Source organism: Punica granatum, chromosome 3 (genome assembly GCF_007655135.1).
Source record: "Punica granatum isolate Tunisia-2019 chromosome 3, ASM765513v2, whole genome shotgun sequence".
In the NCBI taxonomy this organism is placed as follows: Eukaryota; Viridiplantae; Streptophyta; class Magnoliopsida; order Myrtales; family Lythraceae; genus Punica; species Punica granatum.
Window position 1 is genome coordinate 33,946,085 of NC_045129.1, and position 16,703 is coordinate 33,962,787.

The window sequence follows — 16,703 nt, forward strand, 5'->3', positions numbered from 1 at the left end:
GGCAAGGTCGAGGCGGATCTCGTCGGGTCGAAGGTGATGGTGGGTCTAGTGCTGATGAATAGTGGAGAAAGAGGAGGAAGACGATGAATAGTAAACCGGAAGAGAGAGAAGGGGTGGGCAAAATTGAAAAATTTTAAAAAACTTGAGTCATTTTGAAATTTTAAAAAGTTTAGAGTTAAGTTAAACAGAGTTTTACTCCGTTGCCAAATGTGAGTTTGCATTGTTCGGCTGCCATGTTGATTCCTCCCCTTTTATTTTTGGATAAATGGTAGAGATTTTCATTAATCAAATGGATTTACATCAATAGACCATTTATCATGTACAACGTCAACAACATCTAAGAACTCCCAATCTACACCCCAAAAGAAAGCTGATTAACTATGAGCATTAATAGAAGGGTAAAACATATAATTGACTATGACAGAATTTACAATTTTGTTAGAGAATCGGGGGAGCACATATAACTTTGCTTTTACATCTGCAAAAATCTTTCGAACCATAGCCGATGTAGATGAGATCTGTCCTTGATAGATTTTAGCATTCCTCTATCGCCATATGCTGTAATTGTAGTATGTCCAAAGAAACTTCAGGCAAATCACATCGAGCTTCTAGCCTCGAAGAGAGGGTATCCAGTGGAATTCCGTACTCCAACTTACTAGTGTTCGGTGCACGCCGATCCGAGCCAATAGACTTCTCCAAATACCTTGGTGACTGGACAATCAAAAAAGAGGTGGTCGCGAGTCTCCCACTGCATACTACATAATTCACATTCAGCTGCTTCGAGCTGAATCCCCCATTTTAAAAGACGATCTTTTGTAGCTAATGTGTTATGTACACAGAACCAACTAATAAATGAAGAACGAGGAAAGTGCCCATCAAACTGAATTGCATTGCTCCATTCAATTCTTGGACTGCTGGGACTTAAACACTTCCAAGCATTAGCAAGAGAATGTTGCCTCGATTTGTGAGGAGACCATAAAACTCTATCCTGGTTGGAAGGTTTGAGAGTAGCGACCATGTCTCGGATCAAAGAAGCTTGTAGGTCAGAGCTCCTCGGCCAGCGCCAATGGCCTTCCGTTAGAACAGCGCTAACATTCACATGCTCACCAAGAGAAGGGAAACATTGAAGTTCTCTGAACAAAATTTGATCAAAGAACCAACTGGAAGCCAAGTGTCATGCTAAAATGAGATAGTTGAGCCAGAGCCCACTTCGCAACTAACATAAGGAAACATCAAAGGTCTAAGTTGCAATAGTTTTCTCCAATTCCAAGAGCAGTCTCCAGGTATACGTAAAGACCAAAGACTTTGGTATTTTGTTAAGTGTTTATTAGCCCACGTAACCCAAAGGGACCCTGAACTCATTGGGAGAGACCATAAATTTTTCAGCACATAAACCTTGTTCTACAAACTTAGATCTTTGATGCCGAGGCCTCCCTCAGCTTTGGGAAGACAAACGGTCTCCCAACTGATTTTGCCTCCAACCTGCGTGCTGTTCGAGACCTTTCCAGAGGAAGGATCTGCTAGTTTCACGGGGCGCAACGGAAGCGAAAAAGGAACAGAAATTCAAAATTTCTTACCCGTGAAACAAATTCCAAGACCTACTAGAAGAATAAGAGTAAATAAAAGCGTACCTGGAATATTTAAAATTTTCGACCGAGCGTCCCACGCGTGACGCCTCTACCGGTATCCACACCGATTTTGTCGACGAGTCTTCGAGATCGGCGGTGCTAGCGACCAACACTCGAAAGAAACACTGATGCGACATCCGAAATTTTCAGACTAATGGACCTAATTTGAGTTGAACAATTCAACCCAAATTATATATATATTTTATATGCATACACATATATGCACGCAGACATATATGTATCAGCACATATATATATATATATATATGTGTGCTTTTATATATATAAAAGTATATGCATATACACACATATAAGCATATATCTATCTTATTTATCTACCCAAGACTTCCCCATTTTATAATCAAATTTGGGGTAGCCTTGGACATGCACGGCCGGTGTGGGATAAAAGGGAATTAATTTTCCCAAGTGACATGTGTCCATACACATGTCACTCCAAATAAAAGCCATGTGTCATCATATGCATCGTGTATCAATTTGGTCCATTTAATCTAATAAATCGAGTCTAATTAATCGACAAATTTAATCTCATTAAATATCCGATTAATCGGTCACATCATAAATCATCTAATCTCAATTAGACGATTTTATTATTTCAAAATATCTCGTCAATTTAGTCGTAGTGTGTGACCCTGTAGGTTCCTAATTACGTTGACAGTAATATCGAAATCTCTATTTCAATATTACAAACAGTGAGCGGCATCTAGCAATGCATCACTATTACTCAAGTAATCGGAAAGTCAATTTCTCGACGAACCTCGTGACCCATATTACTATGTAATATAATCCCTTTGTCCTCTATATATCTCTATTGAGCTCAAGGCATGGTCGATGACATCCTTGTATGGCTCAATATCTCTTTTTCTTGGTTTACCGGTTAAGTCTATCAGAACAAATGAGCTCGATATCGCTATATCGACTCATTTGGGTATGCATACACTTTTAGACTTAACCACCAAGTGGCCGTGAGATATCGCTCCCGTTTCGTAGGAGGGACAAATCCTATCTTGGTCACTCACATTCTTTTCCATGCTTTGTGGCATACCCAATAACTATCTTTATAACCAGCCTGTTACGGTGGCGTTTGACAGTATCAAAATATACGACATTACACGTAGGAATCTATGGTGACCTCAAGTCAAATGACCATTACACTATAGTCACTTTGAGATATGCTAATGACAGTCACGTAACAACCCATATAGCAATCTCATGGCGGGTCAGTCCAATACACATTACTCTTAATGTATACATGTGGTGTGATTTGATATCTCCATATCCATGACCTATGAGATTTGGTCATCAATCAACACTCACACTAGTCTAACCGTATTATCGTTGTCCTAATTAACGATAATACTTTGACTATGGACATTTAGGAATAATGTTCAGTAATTATAGGATCTCACAATCAAGTCACACTTGATGCCTATTGAACTTACTATTCCAAGGACATTATTGTGTAAAATCATATTTAGCGCAATCTACACAATAACAGATATGCCTCGTAATATAATGAAATAGATATCATATTACAGAACTGATTATAGATTGCCTCTAGGGCATACACCAATTCCCAACAGGATCGACATTTCTGATACACTAGCTTTACAACTTGTTTCGGAAGAATGAAGTGGCAGCACCAGTAATTGGCCATACCGAAGAGGATATAGTTGATTAATTGCACTTTACCTGCATAAGACAGGTGCTTCACAAACCAACTCCTGATTCTTTTCACAATTCTCTCTGTTAGGGCTTCACAATTCCTTAAAGAGAGTTTCCCAGAGACAAAGGGAAGACCTAAATAACGCACAGGAAGCACACCTCTCTTAAAACCAGACCAAGTCATCAGGTCAGTCACAGATTCCCCAGAGATGTCTCCCGTAAATATTCAGACTTTTCAGGGTTCAACTTCAAACCAGACCAATGATAAAATGTGTTCAACAGATCAAGAATGGCAGTGATGGACGTCTTAGAACCATTTGTGAAAAGTAGCAAATCATCCGCAAAGCATAGATGGGTTAGTTTAAGTGACTTACATATTGGATGATAGCCAACTTTACCTTCAGTTGCAGCCGAATCCATAAGCTGTGAGAACACCTCCATGGCAATGACGAAAAGAAATAGGGATAGCGGGTCACCCTATCTGACACCTCGCCTGGGAAGTATCCTGCTAAGGACCCATTAATAGCCACAGAAAAATAAGGCGAGGTGATGCAGCCTTTAATCCACTAGAGAAAAATGGGAGGAAATCCCATGGCTTCCAAACTGTTGAGAATAAAATCCCAACTTAAGGAGTCAAAAGCCTTCATAAGATCTATCTTTGTAGCACATCGAGGGGATACTCCTTACCGGTGGTAGTTCCTCACAAGCTCATGAGCAAGTAAAACATTATCTGAAATTCTCCTTCCTTGCACAAATGTTGTTTGGTTTAAGCTAATAATATCAGGGAGTACTTCTTTCAATCTATTGGCAAGCACCTTTGTAATGCATTTGTAAACTACATTACAGCATGATATAGGCCGAAAATCTTTCATGCAATCAACTTTCTCCTTCTTTGGAACTAGGGCAATGATAGTCGAGTTTATCTCCCTTCGAAGCTTTCCTGAGGAGAAGAAGTGCTGCACAACACTAGTGACATCCTTCTGAACGATGTGCCAGGCATGCTTATAGAAAAAAGCTGTGAAACCATCCGGGCCCGGTGACTTGTCATTACCCATCGAGAATAAGGCTTCTTTGATCTCCGCGTCCGCTATGGGTGACAGGAGCATATGATATTTGGAAAGGGGAACTTTCCTCTTGAGGATGGAGGAAAGCATAGAGGCCGAGACTCCCCTGATACAGTCATCCTTCCTCCCTATAAGACCCTCATAGAAATTTATCTGCAATTTTCCTTCTTCATGCCCTGTAAAAGAGTCATGGGTTCTCCATAAGTTGGCCTCATGATATAGAGGGAGGAGGAGAAAGCAATTGGGAATTTGCTTGCCCTTTTACTCTTGACGAGCAGTTGGGTCCCCATTGAAGCAGCAGGACATTCGGGTATGAAGGAAGTTCACCTATGCCTGTTGTTCCCTGGAGGCTCGGCAAGAGTACGTGCCATCGAATTCCACCATCTCATTGAGCTTAATGGAGTAAGTAATGAGTTCCATCATCTTCTTGAGCTTGATGGAGTAAGTAATCGGAGAGAGAGCAGAATCGTGGTATTTGATCATTCAAGGACTCAAGACAAGTCTGTTGGGATTTATCGCACCGAACATCAGTGGGATGGTCTGCAGCTTTCAGAGTTATGATTATGGGATCTTGTTATCGATTCTCGTAGGGTCGTGTTGTTATTGAAACTTGTAGGCTGTATGGGCATTACGTTCCGATAGGAGCTCTTATTCCTTGGGGGACTGGGTACCGTGGTCGGACCACTATGTATTTGGACTTTGAATCTTCCCTTTAGTAACGACTTTCATGCTAAAAATGAACAGAAGTTTGTTAAAGAGACTGCGTCTTTGATGTATGTTCCACGGAAATGGTTCCGACCTGATGAGCTTAGTGCCCTATCTACAAGTATCACTAGATGAAATCCATAATGTGGATCCAATCAATATCCGTGTGAGGGTGGGAGCTCGTACGCCCGATGGATACTTCCCTCATTCGATCATGCACGACCACCTCACAGGGACGTGGAACTCCACCTTTTCATTAGTAAACCTGGAGAATATTCATCTGCTGATCGTGCGATTGTCGGCGCTCGCTTGATGGTAAAAGTTTGCCGTCGGACCATTCGAGCAAGCTGGGCTTCTGTGGTCCCAGTTTACTGGTAACCCCGGCCGGTTTAGTTGGCCAAGAAAATAAAATTCTACTGGAAGGCAGAAGAGAGCTTGCAAGCAGGCAGGATGAAGGGACGGTAGCAGTTTCCCTTTGACATTTACGCAGTCCAGAAGCTGAACCCGAAAGATTGGACCAAGCCCCCCCCGTTCTCCCTTCTTTATCTCGGGGCCACGGGACCCCGCAATGGGACCGAATATTTGCTGAATGGGTTTTTTTTTTTCCCATCGAAATGCGATCACACGTGTGAATAGCCCTCGAACTCAAAGGCGTTTACATCAGAAGCTTCCATTTGGCGGGAGGAGAATGAACGTCAAGGGAGCAGGTTAGAGAAAGGTGTTGCTATTGCCTCGCCCTTGTATCGGGCACTTGTGCCATGACGATTTTGGAAATGCATCGAATGGATATGGTACCTCCAAACCAAGAACAAGGCGTTGCAGCACTTGATTCTCTTTAGGTGCTTCGGTTCTTTGCCTCGTATCCAGGCATCATGTACGTATAATACATGATTGTTCGGAATCCCCTTGCAACTTCCTCGGGGGCCATGGGACCCCTATAATGGGAGCGAGAACGTTTCCATAACCGTAATCAATTAATGGGTTTTTACGAGATACGATTGAATGTGTCATAGCCTCCAAAGGTGTTTGCCCTGGCGGAGAATCGAACTCACAACCAGATGAAGAGCATACGCTACACTAAAACGCGATAGACCACCTCAGAAAAGTCAGTCGAGATCCCTCTCTTTTTCTTCTTTAATTAATTTTTTATTTTTCCCTTATATTTTTTTTTCAGTTACAAAGGAGGAATAAAGCCTAATAAAATGAAAGAGAAATTATAAATAACTAATAAAGGGGCACGGATTTTCTCACTAAATATCGAACCTGCGACCTCTAGATCAACAGACTAGGACGGATGTCACTGCCCTATACCTTTTTAAATTTTTCTTTGAACAGTTCTCCACAGGAATTGCCTTACGTTGCAGTTAAGTTCTTTAGAAATATTCTTCTTCAACCAACCTGAGTTGGTTTAAGTAGTTCAGTGCTTGTTCTCCTTAAATAAGGTCATGGAATTCGAGTTTTGTGAATGAAGAAATCAACGGTAAGAGAGTTTTATCCCTTAATGGGCCCAACTCGAATTGAGTCAATCGAGATCTATTGAACTTTTTGGAGTGCACCCCGAAAAATGAAATATTCTTCTTGAAGTTCACATAAGAAAATTAAAGCAATCGACAGCCGTAATGTGAATCTAAATGTCAACCCAAGCATTGCCTCTCCTCCCTCCCTATAAAAATGGGCTCCGACATTGTCCTTCTCGCTCACCCCTCATCATTCATTCAATCATTTTCTTATTCATCATCTTGAACTTTAAACAAAGAAGTAATTAAGTAGTAACCATACTGGAGAAAATGACTTCGCCTCCTCTCGCAGACTTGGCTATAGTGGCGCTTTGCGTAGTTACGGGGTTCGAGAGAGGTCTTGCTCAGTTGTGTTGGAGAAAAAGTGGGAAGTGTGTGAGGACAATTGTCCCACACCGGTCAAAGAAAGATAGATTGGGCAGTTAATATAAGACAAATGCGCAGTAACCTATTGGCTTAAGCTTTTGGGTTGCATATGGACTCAAGTCCGAATTAGGCCCATTTTATTTAAAAATTTATCAAACTGGTATCAGAGCCTATGGTTACAATCCTGGGCGTGTAAGGCGCCGAAGTGCGTGTATGCGCGGGTCCGTGTGACCCGTAGGCTCCAGTGTATGCGTAACGTGCGCCTCGAGCAGGCACCCGTCATTGAAGTGAGGGCGGGTGTAGTTAAGTCGTGTGGTCCTGTCGATTGGTTAATGTCACGTGGCTCGTGTAAGATGACACGATACCACGTAAGTGGGAAGTGTGTGAGGACAATTGTCCCACACCGGTCAAAGAAAGAAAAATTGGGCAGTTAATATAAGATAAATGCCCAATAACCAATTGACTTAAGCTTTTGAGTTGCATATGGACTCAAGTCTGAATTAGGCTCATTTTATTTAAAAATTTATCTAATTTTTTTTTTAAAAGATGAACACAGCCCTTTCATTCATAAACTGAACAACCACACATACACTATCTGATATACTCAATACATATAAAGATAACACAACTGCTTTCGGCAAGTTACATTTAAAATTCAAAACACAACATCCACTTAACTGTCTACAAGAGACCAATTGACTTCCAATAACCAACTTATAGACAACATAACTGATAGAAAGAAAAAATACAGACAGACATTAACATGGATCAGTGAGTGATCCATCCTTCCAACACTCCTCCTTGGATCAGGAGCTGATACAAACACCAATATTTTGTCTGAGACGATTAAATCGACCAACACTAAAAGCCTTAGTGAACATATCTGCTAGTTGGTCCTCTGAGCTACAATGCTCTAGCTTAACTTCACCTTCCTGCTGCACTTCCCTTAAGTAGAAGTACTTGACTTTGAAGTGCTTTGTCTTCCCATGAAATACTGGGTTTTGTGAGATTGCTATGGCAGCTTGGTTGTCCACATACAATGTAGTAGCCTCCTCTGCACCACAACCTAAATCATTCATTAACTTTCTCAACCAAATTGCCTGATTTGCAGTAGTAGTTGTTGCAACAAATTCTGTTTCTGTAGTGGATTGGGCAATAATGTCTTGCTTTTTCGAACTCCATGAGAAACATGCTGATCCCAAAGAGAAACAATAGCCTGATGTGCTCTTCATATCATCCATCGAGCCAGCCCAGTCACTGTCAGAGTAACCATGCAAGTTAAACTGGTCACTCTCGCAAAACTTCACTCCCAATGATTGAGTTCCCTTCAAGTACCTGACCACCCTTTTTGCTGCCACCATATGAATTTCACTTGCACAACTCAAATATCTCGAGAGCATACTTACTGCATGCAGGATGTCTGGTCTTGTGGCAGTTAAGTACATCAGACACCCTATTAAACTTTTGTATCTGCTTGCATTAGTAGCTTCTGATCCATCATCCTTCTTTAGTTTTTCTTTCAAGTTCATGGGAGTTGAGGCACTCTTGCATTCTTCCATTTGAAACTTCTTTAGAATCTCCCTTAGATACTTCTTTTGACAGATAAACACCTCATTCTTTTTCTGTTGAACCTCCATTCCCAAAAAATAGGACATCTCTCCTAAGTCTGTCATCTCAAACACCTTCTGCAGATCACCCTTTAGCTTCTCCACTTGAACCTTATTATGTCCAGTTACTAAGAGATCATCAACATACAACGAGAGAATCACTATACTGTCCATTTCCTTCTTCACATACAATGGGGATTCACTCAAACATTCAAGTCCTGCAGATAAGTGTCTATCTTGTTGTACCAGGCTTTAGGTGCTTATTTCAGACCATAAAGGGCCTTTTTGAGTTTATAGACCCCATCTTCTGCTCCTTTTACTTTAAACCCATTTGGTTGCTCTACATAAATTTCCTCATCGAGCACCCCATTTAGAAAGGCAGACTTCACATCCAACTGATATATCTTCTAGTTCCTTTCTACAACAATTGCGAAGAGAAGCCTTATTGTGTCAAGTCTTGCAATTGGTGCAAACATTTCTGAGTAGTCCACTCCCCATATCTGAGCATACCCCTTGACTACCAGCCTTGCTTTATACTTGTTTACACTGCCATCAGAGTTGAGTTTGGTTTTATAAATCCATTTTACCCTAATGACTTTCCTGTTCTTAGGTCTCTCAACCAACTCCCATGTTTGGTTCTTCTCGATCATGTTGAGCTCCTCTTGCATTGCTGCAACCCATCTCCTATCTGCATTAGCCTCCTCAAAGCAGGATGGTTCAAGCACAACCACATTACACCTTTGGTAAACATCAGTTAGCAATCTGGTTCCTCTTACTAGTGGATCATCACCAGTTTCCTCTACTGAAGCTTCTCCAGTTTGAGTCTCAATAAGTGTGATCTGTGGCACACTCAACTGAGTTTTCTTCAACACTGACTTCTGCTGAGTACCTGCATTCCTATTCCACTCTTCATCTTCAAGAAACCTGATATCTCCGCTGATGATCACTCTCCCATTTGTTGGCTGGTAAACTCTGTAAGCTCTTGACTGCTCACTATACCCAATGAACACTCCAATTTCTCCTTTCTGGTCAAGTTTATCTTGTTTGACAGAAGGAATGTAAGTATAGCAAATGCAGCAAAATACCTTTAGGTTGCTCAAAATTGGCTTAACTCCACTCCAAGCCTCTAGTGGTGTCTTCATCTCCATTGCCTTGGTTGGCAACCTGTTCTGCAGGAATACTGCAGCATTAGTAGCGTCAGCCCAAAAACTCTTAGTCACATGCTTTTCTTGCAGTAGACATCTGGTCATGTCCATGATGCTTCTGTTCTTCCTTTCACTCACCCCATTTTGTTGTGGTGAGTATGGGACTGTGAGCTGGTGTTTGATACCAGCCTCTCCACAGATTTCTTTGAAACTGGCCGATATGTACTCTCTTCCATTGTCTGATCTTATACCAAGTATCTTGCATCCACTCTTCTTCTCCACGAGCCTTTTGAACTTCAGAAATACCATATTAACTTCTGACTTTGCCTTCATGAAGAATATCCAGCACATTCTGGTTTTGTCATCAATGAAAGTAACAAAGTACTTACTACCATTTAGAAACTCTACTGGCATTGGCCCACAAATGTCAGTGTGTACCAACTAAAGCCTGTCACTAGCCCTCCAATGATTCTTCTTGAAAGGCAGTCTAGTTTGCTTTCCTTCCATACAAACCTTACAGTTCTTCAGTTCTCTGTGCAGTGAAAGCAGCCCCTCGACCATTCCATGTTGCTGCATAAACTTCACCCCTTTGCTGTTGAAATGACCAAGCCTCCTGTGCCAAATCTCTTCCTCATCTTCCAGACTTGACATAGCAACATGTCTCTCCTCTAGAGGGTTGAATGAGAAGCACTTCTCCCTCATGGGAATCTCAAATGGAACCTGTCCCTCAGCATCACCAATCACACATTTCCCATTCTCAAACACAACTTTATAGCCTTTCTCGACCAACTGACCTATACTTAGCAGGTTTTGGTCTATTTCTGGAACAAATAGCACACCAGAAATCAATTTGGTGCATGCTGGGCCCTCAAGCATCACATCACCCTTTCCTTCAACAGCTATGAACTCTCCATTTTCAATCCTTACTCTGGACTTTACAGACTTGTCCAGAGTTCTAAATAAGGCTTCATTGCTAGTCATGTGATTAGTGCATCTACTGTCGACCAACCACCCATCCTTTACAACATTTGAGATAAAGCAAGTCACAACAAAGAGTTGCTCTACCTCAGTAATTGCAGCATTGTGACTGTCTCCCTGGTGCTCAATGTGTTTTTCCTTGCAGATGGCTTCCATGTGTCCAATCTTGTGACACTTCTTGCACTTAACATCCGGCATTTTCCAACACCTAAAGTGAGCATGACCTTTCTTTACACAATGCCTGCAGGAACCAGAACTCCACTTCCTCTCTTGAACACCAACTTCTACAGCAGTTCGTGCCCGAATGTTTCGGCCATTGTACGTGGAGTGATGGAGCAGGCCCAGCAGAGCGATGTCCAGATCGGGGCCAAGCCCATCCGCCTCCATTTCCACGGCTGCTTTGTCCAGGTTTCGATCTCTCTCCCTTAGCTATTGTATCACACTTCGCATGGCATACAAGCCCTTATTGAAAAACTGCACCTCATAGACAAACACATGTTTGAATTTTCTACTATGTAACCGGCTCTACCACACGCTGACGTCGGAAAAACATACTTGTTTTCAAATTAGCATAAGCGCAAATATATCAACTTATGTTATAAGGAACTGACCCATGTCTCAAAATCCAAGTTCCATAACTGGCCCCGATTCTTATGTGTGGTACTTCATTTTGTTTCCGTGTACATATAATTTTAAGGTAAATGGTATCATGTCAACTGGTAACCTGGGACTAAATTTGCTGCTAATAATTGTAGGGATGTGACGGGTTAGAGAGTGAACAAGATGCTAACCCCAATGCAGGCTCAGTCACAGGATTTGAAGTGGCCGACGACATAAAGGCCGCACTTGAGAACGCTTGCCCTGCCGTGGTGTCATGTGCTGATATTCTAGCCATCGCGTCCCAAGTGGGCGTCTAGTTGGTAATTGCTGGCATACACTCAGCTTTCTATATTTCTCATGCATGATTCAATGCGTTTCTACTAAACAAACTATAGAGATTGTTAATCGAAGAAGGTCGAGTTATCAATAAGATTTACAAGGAAGACTCATCTGTAAGTTCTGTAGCAGGCAGGGGGGGTCAGATTGGGAAGTTGAATTGGGAAGAAGGGACAGCAGAACAACAAACAAGGCCGAAGCTAACACTGCCCTCCCGAGTCTCTTCGACAACTTCGATGAATTGACCCACAGTCTCTCCGCCATGGGATTAGACTCCACCGATGTTGTTGCATTGTCTGGTAAGATGATTTCAAGCTTTCCAGGGAAGTCACGGTTCTAACCCAACCGGTACATAGTGAAGATTCAATTCGAGATCACGAGTGAAAGATATAAATTATCTATAGAGACGACGTACAGAAAAGCGTTGGCGAGATTTAGATGATCGAGATCATATAATTCGAATGATATATATATATATATATATATTAAAAAATAAAAAACTCCATCTCCTCAAAGTGTATAGATCATTAGATTGTACTACATTTGTTAGGACGATACGAACATCGGTGATTCATGTTTTTCTTCAAAATTCACAGTGGCACACACATTTGGAAGAGCCCAGTGCGGCACCTTTAGCCCCTGCCTCTACAACTTCAGTGGCACCGGCGGCCCCGACCCCACCCTCGACTCTGCCTTCCTCAACACACTCCGGCAAATCTGCCCTCCGTCCGACGATGGTGACACGATGACGGACCTCGATTCCTCATCTCCTGACAGTTTCGACAACAACTACTTCACCAACCTCCAGAACAACCAGGGCCTCCTCCGGACTGACCAGGAGCTCACCTCGGGCGCTACCGACATAGTCAACTGGTTCGCCGGAAGCCAGAGCGAGTTCTTTGACGCCTTTGCCAGGTCCATGGTGAAAATGGGAAGCAGTCGGCCACTAACAGGGAGTTCCGGGGAAATTAGAGTTTGATGGAATGGTTGGCCAGACCACTTAATAAATCAGATCCTTAATCTAACGTTATCTTCTTGCTCAATGGATGCCAATAAGTTATTGAAAAATGTATGAAACCAGTCAAATAATTACGATGTTGTTCAATGAATGATATTAATTATATTATTATTTAGGATTAATTACACCGGTGGTCCAAAAAGTTTCATAAATGTTTCAAGTTGGTTCAAAATGTTTTTTTGGTAACTTGATGGTACATTAAGTTTCAAAACCATTTCAATATAGTACATTCTGTCATCTTACGCTTGACGCCGTTATACTCCAAACTTTTTAAAATTGCAAAACGATCCAAATTTTTGAACTTTTTCAATTTTGCCCCAACTCCCCTCTCTCCTCCACTATTCATCGTCTTCCTCCTCCCCCTCCACTGTTCCTCCTCCCGCTCCCCTCTGTTCGACTTGGCAAGTTCCCGTCCAACGGCCCCTAGAGATCGGCGTAGAACGACGCTGTGGCGGTGGGGTTGAGCTCGCCTCGCCGATTGCTCCACCGATGACCTCGAAGACGATGATGAGGACGAAGACGAGGGCCATGGTGATGGCCAGGGAGGCCCACGGCAGGACATCCTGGTTGAGCCCGAGCAGGAAGGCGATGACCATTGTCGCCGCCCCGAGCGTTGAGGTGCAGAACACCCACCCGAAGGTCATTATCCTGTCTGCGACCGCCGGCTTGATTGCCCCCATCGTCCCGCCCTGTGAGACAGCAGAGAATCGAAGATAGAGGAGAGGGTTTGCAGGGCCGTCCAATCGAAGGGGCGGATCTCGGAGGTCGTTGGACGGGAACTCGACAGAGGATAGGTTTTACAGGGCCGTCAGATTGGAGGGGCTGATACGGGAACTCGCCAGAACTTGCAGAAGAGAGAGAAAGTCGAGAAGGAAGAGAGAGAATGTGGAGCAAAATTGAAAAAGTTCAAAAAATTTAGGTGGTTTTGTAATTTTAAAAATTTGGAGCATAACGGCGTCAAGCGTAAGATGACGGAATGTACCATATTGAAACGGTTTTGAAACTTAATGCGCCATCAAGTTATCAAAAAAATATTTTGGACCAACTTGAAACATTTATGAAACTTTTTGGACCACTGGTGCAATTTACCCTCATCTATCGTTATATTCTTGCTCAATGGATGCCAATAAGTTATTGAAAAATGTATGAAACCAGTCAAATAATTACGATGTTGTTCGATGAATGATATTAATTATATTATTATATATTGAAGTCAGTCAAGTTTTGTCTAGATAGAATTTTCATCTAACACATTGGCAACATTCTTTGCACATATATTTGATAAATGCATACTAAATGTATGTGTTTGAGTAACCAGTGCTAGACAATACATTATCACTTCAACGAACAAAAAGGAAAAAAAAAGTTGATTGATTTAGGTGATTTAGACACCTCTTTCCACGTAAGATCTAGAATTTTAGTTTTGTAAATAAAGAAAATAACTAACAAAGTATTGGTTAAGTGGTAATCAACTCTAATTTCATAAAGTAAAAAACACGGGTTTGAGTCTCGAAAAACGCACTTGTTAGGAGGGAATAATCTTTATACTTGATATCCCAGAATTAGATAGCAATGTCTCCCACAATATATATATATATATATATATATACACACACACACTAGTGGTAGAGCTCATGCGTTGCACGGGATGGAACGTAATTTTTTCATATTTTATTATATAAATGACTAAATTTACATGTTAATCAAATATTTACGATGTTGTTCCATGAATTATTTTGATTGTATTATTATTTATTGAAATCGGTCAATTTGTTTTTCGACATATAGAATTTTCATCTAACATATTGGCAACATTCTTCCACATATATTTGATAAATGCATAGTATATGTGTATATGTGTTAATGAGTAAGCAGTGCTAGACAATACATTATCACTTCAACGAACAAAAAGGGCAAAAAAAAAAATCGTTGATTGATTTAGGTGATGTTGGCACTCTTTCTTTAAGTAAGATCTAGAATTTTAGTCTTGTAAATGAAGAAAATAACAAATAAAGTATTGGTTGAGTAGTAAGTAGTTATAACCCCTTAAGGTGGAAAATACAAGTTCGAGTCCCAAAAAGCACATTTGTTGGGAGGGCGAATTTAATACATGATCTTTTAGAAATGCAAGAGAAATGTCTCATTATATATATATATATATATATGTATGTATATGTATGTATATACTAGTTGCGAAGCTCGTGTGTTGCACGGGATAGAATTTGATATTTTTTTAAAGAATTCTATAATATAGTGTATTAAACAGTTATGTATGTTAATATATATCATACATAAATAAAAAATATTTTTAAAGATATCTCATCATAAAAGTTGATTTCTTGATTTCATTAATAATGTATTCGAAATAAATGAGAAAATTTTATTATATGTATCGATATTATTTAATAATCTTGACTTTTTAAAATAAAAATTAATATTTCATCATATTAATATTACCATGAAAATAAGTATATATTAGTATATTTATTTATGCATAATATAAATGTACTTACTATATGATTACGTGGATATCCTTCAATATATATAGGAAGAAAAAATATATATAAGTTTTATGTTTTTATAGATATCTATTTTTAAAAAATAGATTAGATAATATTTTATAAATATATATGAATTATATTTTCTTTTCAGAAATAAATCAGATCCGTTAACCAAAAAAGGAAAACAATTCATATCATATTTTATCTATATTCTATATGATAGTTATAAATATAAATCATCTTACACATACACATGGTCCTATTCAGATCTCAAACAATACTACAATTAGACGCGAGCTCTTCAAACATATGTCTATTCTTAGGTGCAAGTGAGTTAATTAAATATATGCTTTGATTTTTTCTCTCATTTTTATCGTAATTTTTCATTTTTTATTTTTCTCTAATTTTTGCTTTTTTTTTTCTTCTAATATCATTTCTCAAGATTGGTGGTGTTACTTTCATCTCCCGAAAGGCTATCCTTATATTCAAGCTCTCAGAAAGTAAGTTCGTCTATCACTAAACATGAAGAAGGTTATTTGTTTATTGTGTTATTTATGTTTCACTTTTGACTTTTGAATGATTTTTTTTAATTCTCAATTATTAATTATAATTTCTTTTCAGGTATATTATCCTGTGCAATGCACGGGTTCCATGACTAGTATACATTATATAATTAAATATGAGAAAGACATCATATAGTAATCAGTAATTGGAAGTTTGCAGGCATGCCCATGCAACTCAAGATCTGCCCTCGACCAATCTCTATAGAGCAAAATATAATAAAAGATATCTATATAACCCCCAAAAAAAAAAGATATCTATACACATGCATGGAGTCCGCGCTAGAATCAAATAAAAGATATATATATATATATATATATATATATATATTCAAAAATAAAAAAACGAAACAAAAGATATCTATATATATGTACGAGTCCACGCTAGAAGCAAAAGATCTTGTTAGATTTTTATTGATAATTTTATAACAAAATTTTTTTTAACTCAAAATAATGAAAACAAAATTTCATTTAGAAACGGAATGTTTTGAAATCATATGAAAATAAGATAAATTACATAGGAAAGCTACAAAGAACAAAGGCTGAACTAATAGAATAAAATATCACAGTAAACAACTTCTTCAAATAATACAGTCCTTATAACAAATAATGTACAGTTCGTGTTACATTTAACCTAGGATACCCATCGTCAATATCACGCTAAACAGCTTCTTCAACATCCTACAGTAATATGAAGCAATAATATACAGATTTTAGAAAATATTGTTGATAATTTTAAATAATTTAAAATTTTAAAAACTCAGAAAACCGAGAAAATTTCATTCAGAAACAGAGCGTTCTGAGATCATTTGGCCGAGCCCACCTTCTATCTTGCTTATATATATGTACGGTGGAGTGTTTCCCACAATTTTAAATGGAGAAAATATATAATTAGGAGAGTTTTACTATTTAATACGCGACAATATTGATTAGTAGGAGCCTGTTAAATTTCCTAAGGGATACCGGGTAATGCAAACTGAAAAAGAAAAAAACGT

The 16,703-nt window shown here is 39.6% G+C and overlaps 2 protein-coding genes across 2 annotated transcripts; one reads left to right on the forward strand and one right to left on the reverse strand.

Moving 5' to 3' along the window:
• Positions 1–10,930: 10,930 nt before the first annotated feature.
• On the forward strand, positions 10,931–12,608 carry LOC116200566 (peroxidase 15-like). The gene is made up of 4 exons (XM_031531402.1): positions 10,931–11,101; positions 11,449–11,609; positions 11,759–11,928; positions 12,226–12,608. Exons 1-4 carry the CDS (start codon positions 10,931–10,933, stop codon positions 12,606–12,608), a joined length of 885 nt encoding a protein of 294 aa, XP_031387262.1.
• A 377-nt stretch (positions 12,609–12,985) lies between these two features.
• On the reverse strand, positions 12,986–13,327 carry LOC116200568 (aquaporin SIP1-1-like). The gene has a single exon (XM_031531403.1). It carries the CDS (start codon positions 13,325–13,327, stop codon positions 12,986–12,988), a length of 342 nt encoding a protein of 113 aa, XP_031387263.1.
• Positions 13,328–16,703: the final 3,376 nt, after the last annotated feature.